The sequence below is a fragment of the Danio rerio genome, chromosome 24 (assembly GCF_049306965.1).
Source record: "Danio rerio strain Tuebingen ecotype United States chromosome 24, GRCz12tu, whole genome shotgun sequence".
NCBI lineage: Eukaryota > Metazoa > Chordata > Actinopteri > Cypriniformes > Danionidae > Danio > Danio rerio.
Genome location: NC_133199.1, coordinates 14,551,210 through 14,577,044, shown reverse-complemented (window position 1 = coordinate 14,577,044; position 25,835 = coordinate 14,551,210). Strand labels below are relative to the sequence as shown.

General features: G+C 35.5%; 1 protein-coding gene across 8 annotated transcripts in view; it reads right to left on the bottom strand.

The window, feature by feature from the left end:
- The window catches only part of stau2 (staufen double-stranded RNA binding protein 2), a 222,974-nt gene that overhangs the window by 128,207 nt on the left and 68,932 nt on the right, over positions 1 to 25,835 (bottom strand). For all 8 annotated transcript variants that reach the window (XR_012399091.1, XR_012399090.1, XM_021470116.2 and 5 more), the window contains exons 7-9: positions 21,014 to 21,121; positions 10,947 to 11,159; positions 7,009 to 7,146 (exon numbers count right to left, since the gene is read on the bottom strand). Coding sequence is in view for 6 of the 8 variants with exons in the window: in XM_021470116.2 (XP_021325791.1) it covers positions 7,009 to 7,146; positions 10,947 to 11,159; positions 21,014 to 21,121 (459 nt within the window). In the remaining 2 variants the exon portion in view is untranslated. The remainder of the gene's footprint in view (positions 1 to 7,008; positions 7,147 to 10,946; positions 11,160 to 21,013; positions 21,122 to 25,835) is intronic.

Below are 25,835 nucleotides of genomic sequence, written 5' to 3'. Positions count from 1 at the left end.
AACAATGATTAAAAACAGATTAAAATGTGTAAAACAGGTTATAAAAGAATGAAAAAGAAAGACAATCTGTGGGCTGTTGCACAGTGCTCATTCAGTAAAGACATAGCTAAACAGATGTGTTTTCAGTCTTGATTTGAACATGCCATATTTCGGAACACATCTGATCATTTCTGGAAGCTGATTTCATCAGCGGGGGGCGCAGTAGCTGAAAGCAGATTCTCCCCGCTTTGACTGAACTCTTGGAATTTTTTGTTTATATGATCCTAAAGATCTGAGTGATCTGTTAGTTTTGTATTCAGTGAGCATATCTGTAATGTTTTAAGGTCCTAGGCCATTTAGTGTTTTATAGACAAGTAATATTACTTAAAATCTATTCTGAATTTAACTGGGAGCAAGTGTAAAGACCAGAGAACAGGTGTGATGTGCCCTGATTTCCTGGTTCTGGTCAGAATCCTGACCGCAGCGTTCTGGATGAGCTGCAACTGTCTGACTGTCTTTTTGGGAAGGCCAGTGAGGAGGCCATTACAGTAATCCACTCTGTTGCTGATAAACGCATGAACGCATGAGTCTTCACTGGAAACAAAGCATCTAATTCTTGCAATTTTTTTGAGATGATAGTATGCTGATTTGCTAACTGTTTTGACATGACTACTGAAACTTAGATCTTACTCCAGAGTCACACTAAAATTCTTGACCTTATTTGTTGTTATTTGACCCTTAGAGTCAAGGTACGCATTCATCCTGAGAACCTCATCTCTGCTCCCAAATGCTATCACTTCAGCTTTCTCTTTGTTTAACTAAAGAAAGTTGACACATAAACACATGCAATAGGGCTGTAGTCATTAGGCAGTAAGGCTATATAGATCTGAGTGTCATCAGCATAGCTGTGGTAGGAAATTTGGTTCTTATTATTTGGCTCAGAGGGAGCATATAAAGGTTGAACAGGAGAGGTGCCAGAATTGAGCCTTGTGGGACTCCACTTGTCATGGGTGTCCAAAAGAGCTATGGTCACCTTTACTGACATAGTAACCTCTCCCTTCAAGGTAAGATATGAACCATTTGAGAACTGTCCCAGACAGCCCAGTCCAGTTTTCCATCCTATCCAGAAGTATGCTGTGATCGACTGTGTCAAATGCAGCACTGAGGTCAAGCAATACCAGCACTGTTAGTTTGTCTGAATCTGTATTAAGGAGTATATCATTGATTATCTTTTTAAGAGCGCTCTACTGTGATGTGGTCTGAAACCAGATTGAAAACTGTCTAAACATCCCTTGAAGCTTAAGAACTTGTTAACCTGGTTAAAAACAACCTTTTCAATGATTTTTCCAATGAAAGAGAGATTTGAGATTGGCCTGTAATTGCTCAATAGAGTGTTATCCAGGTCGCTCTTTTCAAGAGGGGTTTGGAAAAATCTGTGAGAGAAGTGAAGCATCTACCACTTTTAGAAGATCCATTTCTAAACAGTTAAACTGTTTTAAAGAATGATGTGAGGAGCGTGTCAAGACAGCAGGTTGATTTTTTCATTTTATACAACTATGTAGATATCTACTCTAAACAACTCTGGCTACACAATTTTATAAAACTATCAAATTTTGTAGAACTCTAGAGATTCAGAGCAGTATATACATTTTTATATTACATTTTTAGGAGTTTGTCACCTTTATTGTATGGGACAGTGGGGAGTAAGACATGAATGCATTGGGAGCAGAAAGGGAAAGGCTTTGCAAAGGAAGTTAGATAAAGTTTTACAGAGGTGTATGAATTAGGATAGAGCTTTATAGACCTGATTAGAGTAGAAATTTATAGAGTTGAGTTCTGTAGAAGGGTGTCATGGTGGCGCAGTGGGTAGCACAATCACCTTACAGCAAGAAGGTCATTGGCCCCGGCTGGGTCAGTTGGCATTTCTGTGTGGAGTTTGCATGTTCTCCCTGTGATCGTGTGAATCATTTGACCGGGTGCTCCGGTTTTCCCCACAGTCCAAAGACATGCTGTACAGTTGAATTGAATAAGTTAAATTAGCTGTATTGTATGTGTGTGAATGAGTGTGTATGGGTGTTTCCCAGTGTTGGGTTGCAGTTGGAAGGGCATCCTTTCATTCATTTCGCTGTGGCGAGCCCTGACATCTAGGCTTATGATGGTATCAAATTTTCTTGTTGTGATTAATAGCTGAAGCTTTGGTTAAGGTATACAATTTTATCAAGATATTGACAAAAGCTGCAAAAAATATATGTTAACAGGTATAACAACAAAAAACGTAGTGTATTGCTTTATATGTATAAGTTCATTTTTAAAAAAACAAACCAAATTAAACCGCAAAAGGATTATAAAGTACAATAATGGCCACTGAATGGTATGGTACAGTTCAGTACATTTTTGATGGCCATTTCCACTGTCAAAAGGTTCCAAAAAGCGAACCGTACTACTTTTTGGGTACCCTTTAAAAAAAGTACCTAGCACAACAAATTGTTGACAATAGGCGAAGCCAGCGCACAGCTTAACGCTATTGGTTTACAAAGATATGTCACTAGCTCAAGCACAAGACAGGAGCATAAAAACAAAGGAAACACACAATTTTTAAATGCACAAGACATTCCACCATAACAATATAAACATTCAATAATGAACCATGGTCGACGCGAGCTCAAACAAACCTTTTTGTCTTGATGAACAGCCACAAAGCCAAGAAGAGCAGAATCTACCCTGTGCCCCATAGTTGTTTATAAGGCCGTCTAAAGCCCGAGTGGCTTCACTTTCTCCAGAGAGCTCACGATCGCTCGCCATGTGTATATTTTTAAAATAACAAACTTGATAATATGACAAAAATATTCTCATGATAATAACATGCGTGTGATTATTGCAGTGCTTCTGACATCCTTTCAGAAACAGACAAACGCAAGAGTGAAGCACGAAAAAACAAAAGAGCGAATGATTCTTTCAGCAACCTAAAATATGAGCACACTGTTTAACTATTATCATCACCTTTTGGACTATTATGAACTCGAAATAACAAAATTATTTTCAAACAAGAGGTTACATGTGCTGGTAAAGATTAAAGATACAGATGAGAGGTTTGCACTGATTGGACTATATGCTGAGTGTTCTTTTTGAACCCAAATAAGGAATAAATCTATACTGTGTGTAGTTTTACTGTAATTGGAAACATATCAGAGACTGTAAGGGTCTGCATGTGTTCATATATGTTGCATTTATTTATTTATTCTATATGATTGCAGACATTACAGTAGGCTGTTTCGCAGTATCATTGATCTGCAGTTACAATCAAAACCTGTTCATAGAAAAGTTTTAATGAACATTTATACACAAGTATTTATGTGTATAAAGCACTCCGTGAGAAGTGCTTCTCATATGATATGTGAACGACCCGTAGAGCTTTACTTTGACATTTCCTCAAGCAAGAAAGACTTCAACTGAAACTTTCCTTCGTAAACCACACCATTGGTACCCTTTTGACAGTGGAAAGGCAAGCCTGATAAAGGTGATCCATACTGTAACACTCAGTAGAAACAGGCTATAAGGTTCCATTAGCAAGCTTTATTAGTTATTATGTTAATATTAGTTACGTACAACTGCATTTTATAAAGTTATTACCTCTATATAATTTAACAATTTACACTTGTAATCAGACAAAAAAAATGTAATGCTTTTGTTTAAAAAAGCATGTACATTGAGCTGCACGATTCTGGCTAAAATGAGAATCTCAATTTTTTTTGCTTAAAATAAAGATCACGATTCTCTCACGATTCTGTAGAGGTAAAATAAAGCCTAATATGAGATTATAGTTTTTTTCTCAAACATATGGTAAAACAACAATATCAATATTATGTGTAGGTCTACTGGTTTCTATAAAAAATTCTATTCTACTTGTAATAATTCTGATGTTGAATTATGTTTCAGATATATGCTTGCAATCTGTCATTGACAACATTTTTAGACCATTTAATTCACTGGCTCTCAAGCGATCACTCTTTGCCACAAACTGAATATTATTTTTTCAAAACTTTATTACCTGTTACTCACAGCATAGGCAGGTTCTGTTCACTAAAGTAGACGCGCATGCGTCTATCATTAAGTAGGGCATGCGCCCGCACAGTCAGTAGCTCACGTCATTTGTGATTTCCCGGCCGGAAATACAGCATGATATGAAGACAAAAATGACATTTTTAGGTAAATTATAACTTCTAAATACAGTATGTGACTCTTTTAACATCATTTGGAGCTGTCCATGTTGCTGAGCAATGTGTGTGAAACAATGAAAAGACTCGTGCAGCCCCCTTTGCTTCTCTCCTGAACTTGAAAATATGATTGACAGAATCGTAGAAATGCTTGATTAAGATCGTCTAGGGGGTCGAACCGAGATCATGATCTTTTTTCGATTAATTGCGCAGCTCTAATGTACATTTAAACAAAATCTGATTAATTTACACTGTTTAATTGAAACAGTTAATTTCAGATAGCTTTTAACAATAAAACGACCAAACAGTCACATTAAATTTGATGGTGGGCCAAATAAAAGGTTGCCATGGGCCAACTTTGGTTCACAGGACCTAGTTTGGGCATCGCTGTCTGAGAGCTTTATCTGTACTATGAGCTGAGATCATTGATGTCTGTGGAGGATGAGGGAGCTCTCTAATTTAATCTTAAATATATTAATCTGCATTCTGAAGATCAACGAAGGTCTCAGGGAATGGGAATGACATGAGTGCAAATAATAAATAACAGAACTTTCATTTTGGGGTGAACTAATCTCTTTAAATCCACATTTCTCTACTTGACTCCAATGTCTGACTTGTCTCAGTTCGAATGAGATAATCAGCATGATTTCTGATTGGTCATCTTCAGCCGAGGGTTTAGATTCTTTCATGATTTGCAGTCACAAACTAGAAATCAATAGCAGATCCAAATTGGAGGCATTTCAACATGTATGTGGAAATCTGAAGTGATCTTGAGCCAATTCTGCTTGTATCTGTGCGTCTTTGTTCAGAGACTGAGAACTGCTCTTATGGTTACAGGGGGGTTCATTTTTTCCTGTATGAGGTAAAAGTCTTTTTTATTCACTGGGCAACAAGAAGTACAGTTATTGTTGTTTTAATGACCTGCAATAAACCAGTGGACACCAGCCAGTGATGTAATGTGTGCTAAGTGCATATGTTTTTTTTTTAAAACAAATTAAAAGTGAATTCTCATACATGGGATACAATACACCACTGAAAGAAATGCAAAACTGTTGTGCTAGGCACAAGATTTTTGCACAACATTGTGCATAAGTTTTGAAATATGCTTGAATCAACAAGGACAAGTTACTGTTGTCACTTCAGTAGTGTTGTCACGATACTGGAATTTCTGTACGAATCTTACTGAAATTTTAAAAAGGTCCCTTTCCCGCTAACATTTGAGCAATGTCTCAACAAAAAAAGTCCATCAGCAGTGCTTGGATATGTGGTCAACAGAGCTCAATTGTTAGTGTGAAATGGACGTTTTTAAAAAAAATACTGTCAGGTTCACACTGCCCCAACAATTGCCACCCACAATAATTGAATAATTAATTAAATAATCCTTATCTAAGCTAATAAGACATTTATATGAAGCCTTTCTGCAACCCAGTCTGATTAAGTCAGTTTGTTGCTGTTTATTGGAAAATCTCAGACGATTCACGATCCAACAAACGCCAACTGAATGTCGTAAGTCAGGTGAAAACAAACTATCTATGTGATGGCTGTATTTTAATGATCTAGGCGCAAATTCTAAAGCGAATGATACAAAAGCATTAAGGGAGTGTCTAAAACCGCTTCTTATCTTAATGAGTTACGGGTGTGTTTTGAGCATAACATGCCTCAAACCAATCTGCATCTCATCTAACATTCCATACCCGTTAAGAGTCAGTTGTGTCACACCATGGCGCATTTGCTATTCACATGGCGACTTTGTAAGTGGAAAAACTGAACACTTCACTACAAAAAGTAAACAGACCATCTGCAGCGCAAGGTTAAAGAACAAGCCTCCTCCATTCGGCCACTTTACTTTTACTCTCTCCACTGAAGACATCCATTAGTGTACATATTTAATTTCATTTGTTAAGCAGAAAGATTTGTTTTAAAACTATTTCTACATTCAGCTCTAATTTCCAGCAAACAAATAAATTAACAATAAAATTATAAAAATTAAAATTAAAAATAAAGTGTGGTCATAAAACTGAGTAATGTCCAAACATACATCCTATTCTTATGCCCCAACAGGTGGACTAATTTAAACTTGTTTTTGTTAAACAAATATAATTATTAAATAATAGTGCTAATAATGATAACAAAATATATACAAATATACAAACGCAAATTGTTATTAGTAAACTGAAAAAGCCCCCTGTCTGTCTATCTATCTATCTATCTATCTATCTATCTATCTATCTATCTATCTATCTATCTATCTATCTATCTATCTATCTATCTATCTATCTATCTATCTATCTATCTATCTATCTATCTATCAAGTTACTGCCGTGGGCCTACAAAAGCAGTACCACCTGTTTAAAAAAAAAACTAGATGCTGTTACTTTTGTTCAGACAGCAATTAGAATCAATGTATTTCAGCTACTCCAAAGGCTAAAATTATAACTTCATTAAATGCCTTTAATAACATCTAAAAGTTTTTTTGTTTTTTGCTTAGCTTTTTTTGTTTTTATAAATTTGGGTCTTTCAGGGGTATATGTTAGGAACTTAAGCATATGCATTAAGACTTATACATTTTTATGAATGACTTTGCAACTGTCTGTGTGTTTGTGTGTTAAAAAAATCTCTGGCTGACTTTGACAAAGCTGAAGGTCAGTGGTAATCAGAGCCGGAGGAGGTGACAGTCTTTCTGATTAAGACGGATTGCACAGTGGGAGGTTATCAGTGTTTGTGCAGGACTCATCTGTCCTTCACTCCCCCTTCTTGGCCTCAGTTTTTTTTCTTTTGCTTTATACTTTTTGATTCGCTTTCTTATTAATCTTACCTGCATGATGAATTCTCTTCGACGAGGCATCCCTCTCTCTGAAAGCAGCATGTATTCAGGCTCCTTCTCCTTTTTGGCCTGTTGGATCTGAGCCAGTCTGCTAATAGGGTTCATGCCCTGTCCGTACTCTGGTCCTGTCTGATAGAGAAAAGGAGAATGAAAAAGAAAATGAGAACGAGGATGAGAGACTGATAAAGCAGCAGGCGGACGGATGGACGGCTGGTTAATGTTCATGTCGGTAACTCTGTCAAAAGAATGACAAAAGAGTGAATGAGTGTGTGTGAATGAGTGACTGACTGAGTGAAGAAACAAACAGTCTGCGTTACATAAAATGCTTTCAAATGGTCTTGAATTTACAAAAGAGAACCGACTAAAATTATTAAGGCAGTTCACACAAATAATTAATATTCAGACATCATTTACTGGCCTTCATGTTGTTCTGAACATCTACAGCTTTCCATTTTCTGTACAAGACAACATATGAAACTTTAAGCATACAGTTTTTATTTATTAAAACAACTGGGCACTGAATTGTGACTGACAAACACCAAATGACAATTACTTTCATAAAGATGCAACCTGTAACTCATGAAAGCAGTATAAGCCCAAACAGAATCTGAGCAAGTTTGTTGACTTTCATCTATTTGCTTACATGCATATGTATACATTTATATTTTTGATGTTGTTTTTAAGTGTTTCTGTGTCTAAATCTTAAGATGCTTAGATGAGTAGTCTGTACAATAGAATTTGTAAAGAAATATTTATTTATGTCTAACAGTGGATGTATTATATGAGACCCAAGGCCCTATCATGCACCCTGCGCAATAAGGTGCAGGACGTGTATTTTAGGATTTGTAGCTTTTTTTCTGATCAACGCAACCCTAATATTCACGTTTTTCACCACGCTGTTTAAATAGCAAATTCATTTGCGCCACTTTGTGGACTTATGGGAGTGCTGGTCTAAAATAGAGGTGTTTTAAAGCTAGAGGTGTGAAACTACATTAGTCTCATGGTTCGGTTAGGATTATCATGTCATCGATTCGGTTCAATTCCATATCTCAGTGCATCACGGTACATTGACAATGCTTTCCATACACAGCTTTATATTTTCTTCAAAGCACAACAATTCTTGTATTAAAATGTATAAAAATATTTTATTTATATACTATTTGTAAGAAAATTTTGTCCTTTAATAAAAACAGTCAGATATATACACTGTTCCTTTAAACAACAAGAGGATTTATAGCAAATATACAAATATAAATATCCCACAAGCATTTTGAGCCTTGTCCAGCAAGTTATTTCTTACATCGCTTTGATTGGTCACATGCTCAACAGAAAGGGCTGTGAGTGGCTCTAACTAGCTGGCAATCTTCACAGATGAGCGACACTGATTAACGGCAGCGGCAAACACAGCTGATTCATAATAGACACTGTGTAGAAAACTCTGCAGACATGCACTTGTGTCTGTATCCAGAAGTATCACTGTAATAGCCGAGAGGAGAGGAAAAGTCACGCCAGCAGCTCAAACGGGCCACAGTGAGAGAGAGAGAGAGAGAGAGAGAGAGAGAAAGAGAGAGAGAGAGAGAGAAATGGAGTTCACTTTCATTCTCTTAATCGCAGTGAAATAGGGGCTTCTGCTGTAAGTGGCGGTGAAAGACTGTAAAGCAAACACACACACAGTGAAATTGTGCACAGTTTCTGCATTTTGAAGTAGTTGGAGCGTTACTCGCGCTCGCCTCCTTCGCCATAGTAAGCTACAGCAACAGATCACATCTAAGATAAATGACGTCAGTACAAATTAATCAGTTATGATTATTACTGAACCGATACCAAACTTTCCGCGCCTCCATCGAAGTGCACTGTTGAAACAATTAATTGTGACATCCCTGGGTAAAGTGAATCGTTGGCCCGTTGCTATTTAAAAGATCTGAAATAGACTGCGATCTTGATCTTTTAAAAGTAGGTCTAGTCCAGCACAGATCTCGTTAGTTATGCGCCTGGGTTCAAATGCTTACACATTGCTTAATACACATAGGATGTACAGCAATACACAAATATCTTTACATGTAAAAAAATGTATTAAAATGTAACAAAAATTATTATTTTCCACACAAATATAAAATCTTCTACCTCTGTGCTTCATCTCGGGGGCTTTTTTAGTTTATTCATGACGATTTGCATTTGTATATTGATATTATTTTTAGCTGTATTATTTATTATATGCATTTGGATATTTGTTTTAATTAAAACTAGTTTAGATTTGTCCACCTGTCAATAGGATGCGTGGATACAAGTGTGGATTTTTGACCACACTTCGTTTTTATGGTTCATTTATTCGTTTGGTGGAAATATGAACTGAATTTAAAAATAATTTTGAAACAAATCTTTGCGCTTAACAAACAAAGTTAAACATGTAGGCTAATGGATGTCTTCAGTGGAATGTGTACAACATCGTTTCCTTATCAACGAAAGCAAAGGAGTAAAGAGTAAAAGTAAAAAGAAAGTGAAAGTAAAGAGGCCGAATGGAGTAGGCTCGTTAGTTGTCCTCATGCCGAAGATGGTTTGTTTAATTGTTTTCTCATTAGTGTAGCATTCAGTTTTTCAACTTACAAGGTCTGCCATGTAAATAGCAAATGCACCAGGGTATGACGCAACTGACTCTTAAAGGGAATGAGAGATGGGACTCTGATTGGTTATAAACACACCCATAACTCATTAAGAGAATAAGCACAACCCTGTTGAACCATGCACCAAGGTGCAGAGTGTATTTTCCCGTCCTTTATAGCAAAAGTGGATTCGGACATACTCCTGATGCTTTTGCGCCATGTGCTTTAGACTTTGTCCACTGCCCTGGGTGTATGCTCACTGTGTGTATTTGTGTGTTTGTTCTCACTGTTCACTCAAAATGTGTGTGTGCACTTGTATATGCTAAAATCAGGATCAGTATGGATAAAACAAGTATGGTTGACTGACTTTAATACGCTTTAGTTTACCTAAGAAGTGTCTCTAATTTACTTGATTTGCATTTCAAACCTTAAAACATATTTAAAAATTGTAATTTTAAAAATTTTATCTGTTAAGTTTTCAACATTTTTTTTCCTACTATGGAAGTGCATGGTCATGAAAAGGATTAAAACCACATGAGGGAGAATAAACAATGCAGTAATTAAGATTTTTTGATTATTTTTATATTTGAGATAATTTTTAGATTTTTATATTGCAAGTGTTTGTCATTCTTTAAGCTTGATGTCAAGTATTGTAGTATTCTTTCTGCTACACACAAGCGTTGGGGTCAGTAAGATTTTTTGCTTTTGACAGATTTCAGATAAATTTATTAAATGGATAATTTATCCAAAATAATTATTTGCTGTTAATTTTCTCACCCTTAGGTCATCCAATAATAACAGTAGATGAAGTTTTATTTGGGTTTTTATTTTACAGTGTCCTTGTTAAAAACAATTAAAATTATTTATCTACATCCACTCAACAAATGGTTACGGTTAAGATAAGTGTATGGTTAGATGAAACACAAAATAAGATATTTTGAAGAATGCTGGAAACCTGTTAACATTTACATCTATAGTAGGAAAAACTAATTATATGGAGGTCAATGAATTCCAGGTTTCTTTAATACATCTTTTGAGTTCGAAATTAGAAAAAAAAAAAAACTGTTTCAGAACAAGTTAAAGGTGAGTGAAAGATGGCAGAATTTTTATTTTAGGTGTCATACTTAATAGTAAAGGTGTTTTATGCAATAGAACAACTATATAAAGCTAGAAGCATCAGAAAATGGTACTCTGTGTCGGCCAATCACAATGACAAGAAATCAATACTCAGGTCTGTCGGCGAGTAAATTAACAGCAAATTTTATTTTTGGGATGAACTAATATTCCAGTAAAACTCTCCACTCCATCCCTGCTCCATAATCAACCCACCTTTAATATGGTCTTGGGCCGCTTCTTGTAATGCACTTTGGGTTTCTCCACAACAGGAAGCACTGGCAGTTTCTTCAGCTCCTGTAGAATGGAGAGGGCTGCTCTCTTCTTGGAGAGTTTCTTACTATTCCCCTCGCCCTCGGCCGAGAACTCTCCTACTGTCACACGTGTGAGGAAACTCTTCATGTGCGGGGGTCCGCTTTCCTTCAGCACCTGAGGGCCATGTAATGAACACGTTACACAAGAGAACACGCATGCATGCAGAAGTGGGAACAGCAGTTATTCCAGTCACGCTTTCTTTCTCCATGCCCCTTAGGCCATGTCTGCTGCACGCTCTCTTGCTTCTGCACTTTCTATCCTCTTTCTCACCAGCAGAAATGGAAATACTGCTAATTAGACTCGCTACAATCGAGCTGTCCGCTTCAACAACCAGATCGATAACTCAAGAAGAAAAAGAGAGGCCGCTGAAACATTGGAGACGGCACCTGGTTTTTAACTTGCACACCAGATATGAACACACATGAATATGCACAAGAATGAATTTAAATCAGAAGCAGAGGTCATGCACATTTAATACCGTCTTGAAAACATTTTAGGTTTTTTTTTTACATTATTACGCTATTTTTCTGTTTTGCAGGAGAAAAAATATCTTATTTTAAATGAATTTTGAACTTGGGGGATTGGCGTTGACCAACTTTATTTATTTTTTATTTTATGAGTATTGGTCATGTAACATTGAAAAAATTGTTTATCTGATCATGAAAATCAGGAGAAAGAACCTGAATGTGTAGAAATGGAGCAGGCATCCTGTGGGACAGTTTCTCTATTTTTAATGCTTTGTGCCTAAATACCACTTAATAGAAAGCATTTGCCAAACAATCCTATGGTCAATAGTTTATTAAAAATATGGGCTCAGTTTAGGACACATTTTAAGCAAAAACAAGCACTTTCTTTATTACCTATTACTTCCAATGCATTGTTTCCACCATCCTTAATTGACCATGCTTTTCAGATCTGCTTTAAGAAAGGGACTCAGATATGCAAGAGACTTTTTTCAAGGAAATAATTTTATGTTATTTAAACATATGACTAAAGAATTGGATATTCCTAAATCACATTTCTTCAGATATCTACAGGTAAGAAGTCTAGTAAAAGGGTATTTTAGTACACTTTCAGCCCCTTCCATAAACAGCTGGCTTGAGGAGATGTTTGACCCAAGTACATCTGAGGGTGGTCTGATATTAAAAGAGTATAGTCTGATTTAAAGAGCAACCACACCATCTTTAGAGTTTTTTTTAAAGAAACCAAAGGAAGATGACTTAGGAAATATAGTTCCAGAGACTGTCTGGCAACCAACAATTAGGCAAATTCACTCAACATCTATTTGCGTCAAACACAGTTTATTACAATTTAAGATCATGTATAGGCTGCACTTTTCTGTCAAGAATATTCCCAGAAATGTATCCAACATGTTCTAGGTGCCACAGAGATGAGGCCACCTTAGGTCATATGTTCTGGACGTGTCCATCCCCAAGACCATTTTGGTCTGCGGTGTTTGAGACTTTTTCTTATATATGTGAAAAGGAGATAAACCAGATCCAGTAATGGCAATATTTGGTGTGACACTTGGAAACCTTGCACTACCAGCAGGTCAATTAAATGCACTAGCATTCTCTTTTTTGTTGGCCCGAAGGCTTATATTTTTGCAGTAGAAGTCAACTAAATCACCAAAACATACTAAATGGATAGAACATGTCATGGCATATCTAAAGCAAGAAAAACTCAAATATAGCACCCGAGACTTAAATAATAGATTCTTCAAAGTTTGGAGATCCTTCTTGTCAAATTTTGAAAACAGATTTATTCCAAATACTTGAATTGTAATTTGTAAATTGTAATTCCAATTTTGATCTTTCCTGCATTTAAGTGATTAATTTAGTATTGAGTATGTGCTGTAGTTTTCAAAAATAATAAGGGGTCAAGTACCTTATGGAAGTTATGTAATTCAAGTTGATTAGATGAACCGTTTTCAATTAACTTGTGAACAAATCTAACAGAGCTTGCAAAAATGGACTTAAGGCGATATCTCTGTAACGCATTGATGCATTCACACTGAACATGGCGTGTGTGTTATGACAACCATGGTCTGAGGTTATCTGTAGCTTTTCAGTGCACTGCCTCTAGTAGTTCAAACATAATTTTTAAAAATGCTTTTTTTGCTTAAATCTTCTCAATCCTTTGTCCAAAACTCATAAAACTGGGTTATTTACTTCTGACAGAGCATGCAAAGTAGAATAATATCTAATTTTCCCAGGTCAGCCATTTTGGGAGCGACCATTTTGATTTTAGAAAATTCTCTTGCAAACTCCTCTTAGACCTTTTGCTGAAATTTCACCAAATTAGATGCAGATCATTTTCAGACCATGATGACCAAGTGTTGTGAAATTCGTGTTAATAGGTGAAATGGTTTTTGTTTACCGCACCAACAAATGTGCTCATTCTGCCTCTGGACTGCTTGGCCCCTTAAATGCTGCTTGCAGCCATATTTGAAATATTTTTTTTATTTTGCTATATTTTGCTTTTTATTCAGCTTTAGCTGAAGAATTCTGTTCTGAAAACTAAAACAACATTGGTTCGTTCAATGGCTGACCAATCAGAATTTATTTAATCCACAACCCAACCAAAGACATTTCTGATCGTCTCTTTTTTTGTGCTCACTGTTGTTCCTCTACTCTGCCATTATATTAATAATTTCTCAAGGAATATTTCTTGAGAAACACAATTTAATTTCATGCACATGTAATGGTTATTATTTCCTGTTACATCATCAATATGGTGAAGCGAACAGGTGAGCTGCTCTGAGCTCTTTAAGAGCAACACTGGGGGGATTAGGTTTCGCACAGACGCACATACAGATCCACAGCTGAGGGTGGGCCTCTGTGTACTCAGTCAAAACCGAAAGTTATCCGTCTCCAGAGACACACTCCTCACATCCTCTCTCTTTACACACATGACCATTCTGGCATTCATACAAACATGTGACACTCCAGTGAAACAGGCTCAGCTGAGAGGGGCCAGTGCATAATACAAAACTAATAAAGAAGATTATCGTGCCCCATTCAAAAACACACTGAAATCAAACCTGAAGGCTTATTCATCGAATGGATGGATCAGTCAAAAAAAATCGCTTTTGCATTAATTTTTTTACTTTTTCCATATGCCAGATGAGATCATGAAAAATGTGTTTAGAGAAAGTCAGTCAGACTTATTAACTGTATAACAAATAATCTATATATTGTCTAATCACGTTTTGAGTGATGTGACTGACTGTATTATTTTTCGACATACAGTAAAATCTGTTTATACGGTCACTAAACTTTTTTCCTTAAAAAGAAACGGCTGGCTGTCTGTCTGTCTGTCTGTCTGTCTGCCTATCTATCTATAGTTGAAGTCAGAAATATTAGCCCCCTGATTAATTTTACCCCCAATTTTTGTTTAACGGAGAGAAGATTTTCTCAATAAATTTCTAATCATAATAGTTTTAATAACTCATTTCTAATAACTGATTTATTTTATCTTTGCCATGATGACACATTAAAGTGACATTTAAAGGCTTAACTAGGTTTATTAGGTCAACTAGGCAGGTTATGTTAATTAGGCAAGTTATTGTATAACGATGGTTTGTTCTGTAGACTATCGAAAAAAATTAGCTTAAAGGGGCTAACAATTTTTTCCTTAAAATGTTTGTTTTTTTTTAGTTAAAAACTGATTTTATTCTAGCCGAAGAAGAAAAAATATCAGACATACTGTGAAAATGTCCTTGCTCTGTTAAACATCTTTTAGGAAATATTAAAAAAAAAAATTTTAAATCAAAGGGGGCTAATAATTTTGACTTCAACTGTATATATATACATATATATATATATATATATATATATATATATATATATATATATATATATATATATATATATATATATATATATACATATATATACATATATATTTACTTTTTCCCCGTTTTCGGTTTAACAGAGAGCAGTTTTTTTTTTATTGCATTTCCAAACATAATAGTTTTAATTACTTATCTCTACTAACTGTTTTATTTTAGCTTTGCCATGATGACAGTTTTTTGACTAGATATTTTTCAAGACACTTCTATACAGCTTAAAGTGACATTAACTAGGTTAATAAGGTTAATTGGGCAGGTTAGGGTAACTAGGCAAGTTATTGTATAACGATGGTTTCTTCTATAGACTATCTAAAAAAAATGCCAGAAGGGGCCAATAATATTGTTCTTAAAATGGGGTTTAAAAATAAAAAACTGCTTTTATTCTAGTCTGAAAAAAACAAATAAGACTTTCTCAAGAATAAAAAATATTATCAAATATATATATTTGAAACATAATCTACAGGCACACTGAATGACATTTCAGTGGTAGTCTTCTGAACTTTCTAAAATGTGTGATTTTATTTAATAATTTGCTATTTTACCAATCATAGCTCACCATCAAAAGGTGTGCATGTTAACATTATTCACTATGAGTTAACAAGAAATAACAATGAGCGATTTTATTTCAACTGAAAGATGAATAAATACTGTAATGTACTTTTCACTATTTGTTCATCTTAGTAAATATATTAACTAACACTGACTAATGGAACATTAAAAAGCACTACTTTAATAATCTATATAAAACAAATACAAATATATTTATTATGAGTTGCTTTATTGGTAATGTCCATTTTAAATGTTGATCATCTCAGTTCCCATTGTTACCATTAGTCTTTCACAGAGGAAAGAAAACTATCTGGGTTTCAAATGACATGAGGGTGAGTAAACTATGAGAGAAATGAAACTTCTAGGAGAACTGTCTCTTTAAAGCTTAAGACTGTTATTGTGAATGACTGAAAGTGTGGACAAACATCATTAATCTTCATCTGCAAGCTTTTGATCCTCAACAATCTGGGCTTTCATCTGAAGATGTCCAGGAACCCATGAACACAAGTGAGCACTGTGCATTTCCCGCACACTTGACAGAGTGGCATAACCCAATATTTACTAGGCCTTGATGTGGAATGCATTTGATCATCGCACGTAGATGTTACATAAGAATTCCTCTATGAGCATCACTCCATAATGAAGTGCTGAAATTCAGCTACACTTCCCTCTTGGAAATATCAGCATGTCAATTTTTTGCTCTCTTGCGAGGATGAGGTGTGGGGAGGAAGGAAAAAGCTGTCATTGAGGGAACTCCCACATGGTCTATTCCATGAGCCGAAAGTGATTTAGCTAGGACAGAACAGAGTTACATCTACTGTATACTGTATTCGGTCTCCGATTACACAACTAACTCAAATCAGCTACAAAGTTGGACAGGAAATTCCCAGGGAAGAAGAGACTTGGGTCCTAATGAGATATAAACTTTAAGATTCTTTTTGATGATGAATTTATAGGAAACAGAAACTGAAATAACTTAAAAAGAGAATTTGAAATGCGGATCACTGCTCCTTGCTGTCCACGATGAGTCATAAAGATAATGTAATGCAACTATTAACAAAAAAGACTTGCAATTCTGTTACAAATATCATATTATAAGATTTATTAACATTAAACTTACTTTAGCATAATCTCTGGCAGAAACAAGGATAAGAATGACACCGTATGTAATTTTTTGTCCATACAATACAATAAAGCTCATCACAGTATGGATGATAATTATAGCAATAACTATATTTGTGTACACACCACCAAACAATAAGTGTTTATTTTCTTTTTGCATCACACGTTGTAACCAGCAGATGTCCTCTGCGTGCTACATTTCTAGCGCATTGACCAGTGAATCCAGCTCATGAATTCTTCACAAACAAGGAATTTAGCTATCACAGTCATACTATACCCACCAGGCAATGATCACGTTTTTTATAACTTTTGCAGATTCTAAAAGCTAATAGACTTTGTACCTTCTCTGTAATGTGCCATGATTATAGTAACCTGCATTTTGGATATGCGCATAAAATGAATCGGTTGATGGGAATGCCATGATGGACATAAATGTAAAAAAAAAGCGCAAGAAAAAACAATGTGCATAACTGAGTAGGAAAACAGATGCACATAAACTACATTGAAAACACCGAACAAATTCCAGTTTGAATATTAAAAAAAAAATGTAATAATGTAATAAATGTAATAAGAGATTATGTGATGATAAAAATGTGTGTAAATGGACAAACGAGAAGGCTGAGCACACTGTAAAACATCGGAAATGTTGTTTTGATCATTCTAAAATGCCAGTATTAGTGTTATTAGATAATTCCTTCAAAATTGCCAAGAGCGTTTGTGCTCAGCGTCTGAAGCCTTCAAATGCTACCACCCGTTCATTGCGTGTAGGCATTTTGTCTTCAGAGGCGCAAGTCATTTATTAAACAAAGAAAAGATTCACTCAGCTTGTTCTACTGCAGCAAATTACAATTTTAATGTTTATATTTGGTGCTAGTTACAAGTGACAAATTTGTTCTCTTTGACTCATTAGATGGAAACGCTGCTTTATTTGCATGTCTTTTATGTGATATTCAAGTTATGCGCATAAATTTAATTAGCTTCTTTTGATGGAAACATAGGTATTGTCTTTAAATATTTGAAAAAAGCTATGCCTTCACATAAAACTGTAAGTTTGTCCACAATGTTCATTTTAGCTTTAAATTGTGTGACCCCTTTGTATTTCAATGGATTCTGAACGGCTGACAATATTTGCTTATTAGCTAGAAAAATTATTCTGAAAGTGACCAACAAAATTTCTCTACAAATTTATCATTATAATTGAGGTGTGAACGACTTTTAGTACAATTTCATTTACAGTAAGTGTGCTTTTTGTGAATGGCTTCTTAAAATTTTGCATACTTAAAAATATGTACTTTCCAATTTCCAACAAGAAAGTCACCCAGGTCTGAAAAATTCAATTCAATTCAATTCAGCTTTATTTGTATAGCGCTTTTACAATGTAGATTGTGATGTAAAATCATGAGAATAAGCAAGTTACAGCAGCATTATATCAAATTTTTGGCATTAAACGAAATTATGGATTTAAACATTGCCAAGTCATAACTTTAATGATGTGTTAACCTAAATTATGTTGCTGGAGAGAACAAGTAGAAAAAAAGTACACCACCAACAAGTCAAAACAGACCATGTACATCTCTGGCCTCCTGACACAGCTTCCATGGCAACTGTAAAACATTGAAGGTAGGAGGGCGTCAGTTCCAGTTAGTGAATGAGTCTCATCGGATGAACGAGGACTGTAAGGAGGTCTTGGCACCAGGGCCCGACTCCCTCCATGGCGGCAGACGAGGTAGTGTTGTCTGCAACAGATGATACGGCATCCTCAGGCAGCGATGGGGTTTCAACAAGTGTTTGATTCTTGTGTCTGATGGTGGCCAGTTCTTCCGTCTGTGCTCTAGTCTCGCATGACTGGCAACGGAGATCAAGTTGTAGGAAGGAATCGCTGTAACATGAGGTTGATCATTCTTCATCTCCTCGATGGATGCGAGGGGAGATACGGTATTAGTGAGACCGCCGTGTCCTCAGCCTGGTGAAAAGGCTGGATACCAGGCCAGGGTGGGACAATGGCAAGGACTGATATGATGAAGAAAAGCTCTTTTGTATGGATTGTTGATGTGTATTCCCTCAGGGAAGGTACTTATGTACGCAATGGGTGGTTCTTGGCAAGGGTTTCCACTTTTTTATCTTTGTAAGGAGTCACCCATGACAGAAACTGTGATTAATGTATTTGCCCTTTGAAGTTGGCATCTGTTTGATTCAGTTTGACACCAAAAAGAAGGTAAAGGTGTGTAGATAACCTTGTAGTCCTTGACATTATAAAGAGGACAAGTGAGACACTATTCAAGCTGACCTAAAAAGACAGTTCACCCCAAAATGGATCTTCTGCTATCCTTTACTCACTCTTATGTCACACTAACCATATATCACTTGTACTTTCTTTTGTTTTTTTTTAAGCTGAAAAATCCATTTAGGTTTTAGGAGTGATCACTGAATGGTGCCTCTGTGTTGTGCAATAAGTTGTTTCCATCATAGTCAATAGCTACGTTTCCATCCCTATTTTAGATATGCGTATTATAAAAAATAAAAGAAAAGAAAATTAAATTAAATTAATGTAATAACAACAAAAAAATCAGTTGATGGGAGCACCATGATGCGCAAAAAAACAACAAAAAAAAAAATGCGCATAACTGATTAGGATAACAAAAGATGTGCAAAAACTACAATGGAAATACTTTTACCGAACAAATTCCAGTGAACATTAAAAAGTCGTGATTATGTAATAGGATATTATGTGATGATAAAAATGTGTATAAATGGACAAATGAGGAGGCTGAGCACACAGTAAAACATCGAAAATGTTGTTTTGATCATTCTAAAACGCCAGCATTAGTTTTATTAGATGATTACCTCCAGAATTGCCAAGAGTGTCTGTGCTCAGCCTCTGACGCCTTCAAACGCTACCACGCGTTCACTGCGTGTTGGCATACTGTCTTCTGAGGCGCAAGTCAGTTATTAAATAAAGAAAAGATTCACTCAGTTTTTCCTACACATAAGCAGCTCATGATCAGGTGTTTTCAGTGGCTCCACATAAACTCAATCATGGACATTTTATAAAATATCTTCAGCTGTGTGAAACAGCAAAAGAGTCATACAAGTCTAGAATATCATAGAGATGACAGAATAGTCATTTTTTATTCTTTAAAACTGTGAACAAGAAATAATTTTCTTTCATTCTCTTATATATAGTAACACTGTAATATTCCATGAGTGTATGTTAATTGAATCAGGAACAAAAACGTTTCCATTCCTACAAATAGCTGGGAAGAAAATTCCTGAAAAAATCTAACATTAAACTGGCCCAGGCTCTCACAGATGACTTGCAGTCAAAACTTTTAAGAAAGAAGAGCAACAGTGTGTCCAAATGCACTTTGATTGAGTTTCCTAGAAAGAACAGATTGCATGCAAGTACACCGGATTCTTGAAGAATGAACATCAGCCAAAAGCCAAGCTGATGATTGCAGATTGTGAAGCTGGAGACAGCCATGGAAAATCATTTAAGATAAACATGGATGCAGTTCTAGTGAGGCTATAGAGACCTTAGACTGTGAGAGTTTGGAGAAAGTTTGATCTGACGTGTTGATCTGAAGTGTCACTGACAGTTATTTAATGAAGTGCTGATTTTGAATGGCGCCCAAATCACCTTCCTTTACACAATAAACACTTTTAAGCAATAACAATTATGGGATTTAACTGATGCTGACAGCTTGACCAAGAACCGGCATTTAATATAATTGGTTTTCCACTTTATCCTCTGTATTTGAAGCTAACAATTTTCAATTTACCAAATGAATGGATATCTAAGCATATTCAGCTGGATGAAGGCGATTAAATTGGAACAACTTGATGGGCAGGGGACAAAACATTCCAGTTAAAAAAGAATTTTAAAAATCCAACACAAACCCGCTCCAAAAATGTCATGATGCCTTCTTTTGGTTGTCTAAAACCCTATTCAGAATTTAAATTGTCTCAAGGAGACACAAGGGATTTTCATTATTTATAGGAGGTAGTTCCTGAAATCAAGAATTTTGGTGTTTTCCCCTCATGACCCAGTGTGAAAATCCCTAGTCGAAATTACCTACTGTTTTTTGACAACTGTAGAGGTTGTGGGTTAATTTAATTGCCATCTGAAATCAACACATTTGAGTTTCTAATGGACTTTAATCTAAAAATCTGTTTTGTAAAGCCTTTTAGCGACTGGAATGCACTGTACGGTTGTACTTTGTAGCATTTCACAAGTTGCTAGATGCTTTCTGTTTGTGTACTGTATCAATGACTAGCTGTAAAGCCGCATTTCTGTAATAACTTTCTCTACCTTTATAGACTGGAGAAGAATTATTCTTTCTAGTGCTCAAGTGTCACATTTATATCAATGAAAAATATTGATCAAATTTACCGATTGTGGTTGCATTACCTTAAATTTTTAATAAAAAAAAATAGCTTTGCTTACTTCAAAGTTAACAGGCAGGTTCCTCTTAAGGGCAATCTCATAGACCAGGCTGATCTCAGATTTGCTGGCATCGCTGTTCTCCTCAGTTTCTTTCTTCTCTTCTGAACACTAAAAAGGTGAAACACAAAACAATATAAAAAAGCTATTACATTTTATGCAGAAACAGGAAACCTTTAGTAACTTGAATTTGCTCAATACTACAATATGGTTTTAGTTTATCTTATATATATTTTTCTAATTAATTTTTTATTTTATTTTACAGCATTAGTAAATGTAACTTGTTTTTTTCCAATTTTGTTCCCATTAAAATGAACAGCTTACCAAAAAAAAACAAAAAACAAAACTGCACAGTAGTGTAAAAAACATTATTATTATTTTTTTTAACATATTTTAGAGTTATAGACAATTAGGGTTTAAGGTTTAAAAAATTTATTTATCTAACCAGAGGCAATACATTGAAGCAGTAGGATCATGAGACAAATGTATACAAACAAAAAAACACTCAAAAACAATATTTAAATCAACACATCAAAGCATGGATGAAAAGCATGGATCCATCCTGAATGTATCCATGGCTTTACATTAACACCCGCCAAATGCGGGTAGATTTTAGCTCTGGCGGGTTAGACAGACACATCCACTAGCCACTTTGACTGGTTGGAAATCATTTTTAAATTGTAGTTTTCTTAAAAGTATGGCCCAATATTCATGAAAATGTGATCTTAGAATTGAGAAGCAAAAATAACTGTGTTCGGCCGAGCAAAAGAAAGAAGGTAAATACCGAACGAGAGGATGATGGCTTGCGCGCACAGGTGATGCGAGTGATGTGCGCGACTGATAAAAAGCACACGCACTCCTGTTTACTTGCGCAAAGCAACTGTGCCTAGAGGAAGCACAACTAGTGCAATCTGATCTCTTTAAAATAGACTGGACAAAGAGCGATAAACGTGCACCCACAGTCCTGCTGCTTTCAAGAGCTCAAGATAAAAAACACATTCTTTTGTAAGCAGCAGCGGGCACTGCTTTAATTTTAATTATTATTTGAACAGATTATTTAAAGCTCTATATTAACCGTGTGCACGTGAGAGATCATCCTTTCATTATCAAACACAGTGTTTCACCTGCTTTCTTTTGTTTACAGTAAGCTTTGTTAATATGATTTAATTATATTTTTTACAATAACATGGCTTTGATGGGAGATTACTCCCTGTTTATGAGTAGTTAACTGGTGATCTGGGACTTTTAGTCAGGACAGATTACTGTGTGTATTTTATATACATGACAAATATATATATATATATATATATATATATATATATATATATATATATATATAATTTTATTTTTTTGTTTTTTTATGTTTTTTTAAAGTAAAGTTAAAAAAAACAAAAAGTTAATTGAATAGGCGGTATGTGGACATATAACACAACATCTAACTTAAGTCATTTAAGCATGTTAAAGTCAAATTTATGCATATAAAATGTGTTTTCCCAACAAGAAAATTGTGGCTACTGAAAATGGCGAGTGGCTAGTAATGTTGGAAATCTACTGTCCACAGTGGCTGGTGATCAAAAAAGTTAATGTCAAGCCCTGCTTGTATCAATGGTTCAGGCTGGTGGTGGTGGTTTAATGGTGTGGGAGATATTTTCTTGGCACACTTTGGGCCCATTTTGAGCATCAAGTCAACGCCACAACCTACCTAAGTATTGTCGCTGACCATGTCCATCCTTTTATGACCACAATGTACCCATCTTCTGATGGCTACTTCCAGCAAGGTAACGCACCATGTCATAAAGCGTGAATCAACTCAGACTGGTTTCTTGAACATGACAATGAATTAACTGTACTCGAACGGCCCTCACAGTCACCAGATCTCAATCCAAGAGAGCACCTTTGGGATGTGTTAGAACAGGAGATTTGCATGATAGATGTGCAGCCAACAAATCAACAGCAACTGCGTGATGCTATGATGTAAATATTAACCAAAATCTTGGAGGAATATTTCCAGTACCTTGTTGAATCTATGCCATGAAGGATTAAGGCAGATCTGAAGGCAAAAGGGGATCCAACCTGGAACTAGTAAGGTGTACCTAATAAAGTGGCTGGTGACTGTGTGTAACAATTATTATTATTAGACTGCAGAGAATTCAGAAATTGCAGTGTATACCATCACCAACAATTTATGGCATAGATTCAACAAGGTACTGGAAATATTCCTCCAAGATATTCTCTACACTATCGTCAATCCCACACACAGAAGACCAGCCAGGAAGATCTGAAGAACAGACTGTATGATCTTAAGCCTGATGGTGGTGAGTCAGTGTGAACGCTTGACTGCAGTTTCTCGAGTAACTCGTCTAAATGAGATACTTCTGGTTTAGATAAACCACTGAGATTCTATAGAGAGTGACTTGGTTGTGTGAGTAGAAAAAAAACTTTCAAACTGATCCAAAAACAAAGTAATTTAAATCTTATCAACTATAAAAGGAGCTGCTATGGTACTCGCAACACAAGTTCTAAAGGGTGACTTTAAATATGATCCCCTCAGTTTATTATCTTGGTCACCTCTATTACACTACTGGCATTTCTTTTGAGAACGAAGAGTGTGTTCTCATGCAATACATGAACAGGTATGTGTGATCTAAGAGTGCTTGAGCAAGTAGTGCTTTTTATTGTAGACATTCAATACTGCGTTTTCAGTATCTTCCTTATAGCGATCACACGGCATGATGTCATTGTGTGTTTCATTCAAATGCCGTTTAATGATGTCTGGGTTGGAGAGCCGTCAGGTGGTCTGGAGAGTGTGAGACTTTGACAGACGGTGAAGGTTTGTTTGTGTGCCCTTCTTGAATTGATCTGACAAGACACAAGCTAATTTGACGTTGTCTTGTGTGTTATAACATTCAAACAGCATTGACATTTCCCTGAAGTATCAGTAAACAGGACATGGTAGTTTTTGTAAGTTTTGACGATTCACATTTGAAGAAATCCTAAAGCCAAAATCTTAAAGGAACAGTTCACCCTGACTTGTTTCAAATGTTGAACACAAAAGAAGATACTTTGAAGAATGTTGGAAACCTGTAACCATTAACATCCATAGTTTTTTTTCTACTGTAGATGTCAAGGGTTAAAAGTTTAAAACATTCTTCAAATTAAGTAAAAAAAAAAAACACTGGTTTAATAAAACTCGTTTGAAACAAGTCAGCTTGATTGAATTGAAGAATTTTTAATTTTGGATGAACTGTCCCTTTAAGTTGTTTGACTATCGGATGTATAAAAGGTCATTATATTTTAAACATCCTGTTTCAGAACTCAAGACATTCTTGTTAGACTAAAAACAGTTCGTATTGAAGGAAATCTGCCAAAATGACAGGTTGTGGACTATGGCACCGTTAAAAAATGTTTCAATACAAAACCGTAAGCCAATCAGAATTCATGAACAACAATCTTAGTAATTATAGACTGAAATCTGTCTATTCAAACAGTGTTCTCCAATAAGCCAGGTCAAAACTGGACAAAAAATAGCCCATTACTTCTACTACTTGGAAAAATACACAGAGAATAGCACAAAATAATGAAAAAAGGCACTTCATGACCCCTTTAAATGAACATAAATCGATGCATGTTCTCCCAGTGTTTGCATGGGTTTTCTCCGGGTGCTCTGGTTTCCTCCACAAATCCAAAGACATGCTGTGTAGGTAAATTGGGTAAGCTAAATTGTCTATAGTGTATGTATGTGAATGAGTGTGTATGGATGTTTCCCAGTGATGGTTGCAACTGGAAGGGCCTCCGCTGCGTATAACATATGAAGGATAAGTTTGCAGTTCATTCTGCTGTGGCAAGCCCGGATTAATAAAGGGACTAATCCCAAAAGAAAATGAATGAATGAATGAAATTGATACAAAAAACAAAATCAACAGGCAATGCAAAAAAACAATCTACATGTTTCTTTTAAATTGAATGTATCTGTTGTGCTGATTGCCAAGTTTTTATGACATTTAATGGATAAATAAAAGCAGAGTAATATTTAAAAAAAAAAACTGTAAATGTGTACACATGACAAAAATCAAATATTAACCCTTGTTATGCTGGGCAGGCACGTGCACACATAGGGCTCAACCTGTGCAGTGCACATGCCCTTTTTAGTCTTGGATAGAAAGTGCCCTTCTAAAATTATCAAAAGTGGCCCCGCAATGCGGCACACCCTCGGTCCCGCCCTTCAGTAGGCGCGCGACAACACAGCTGATCAGAACGCGTGCAACAACAACAACAACAACAACAACAACAACAACAACACCCCCCCCCCCCCAAAAAAAATTACTGATTATTTCATTTATTTATTTTTTTTTTTTGCCCTTATAGTTCACTGACAGGTTTTGTACAGTAAATATGCTCACAAATTACAAGCGAGAGATTTTTAAATGAAGAGTGCATATATTTGATTTAAAAAAATTTGGAGAAAACGCACATTATCTACTATCAATGTTTATTTAGTAAATCTCACACATCAAAACACACACTGCCTGAAACCAAAAAATGTAACTAAAATTTGAAATAAATAAGATTTGGAAAATTATTATTATTGCAGATTTGTAAACAAATATAAATGATTTTCAATGATTTACATATTAAAAGTAGAAAATAAGCAGTATCTCTTCTAAATAAAATAACTCTTATTATAATAATATTAAAATGATATTTTAAGCAGTGCGTTTCTTGAATCTTCTGTAAACAAATATATTTTAATGTAAATAATAACTTCAATGTAATGGAAAATATGCTGTCTCAAAGCAACTCTGACATAGCTTCCAGTCATTGTCAA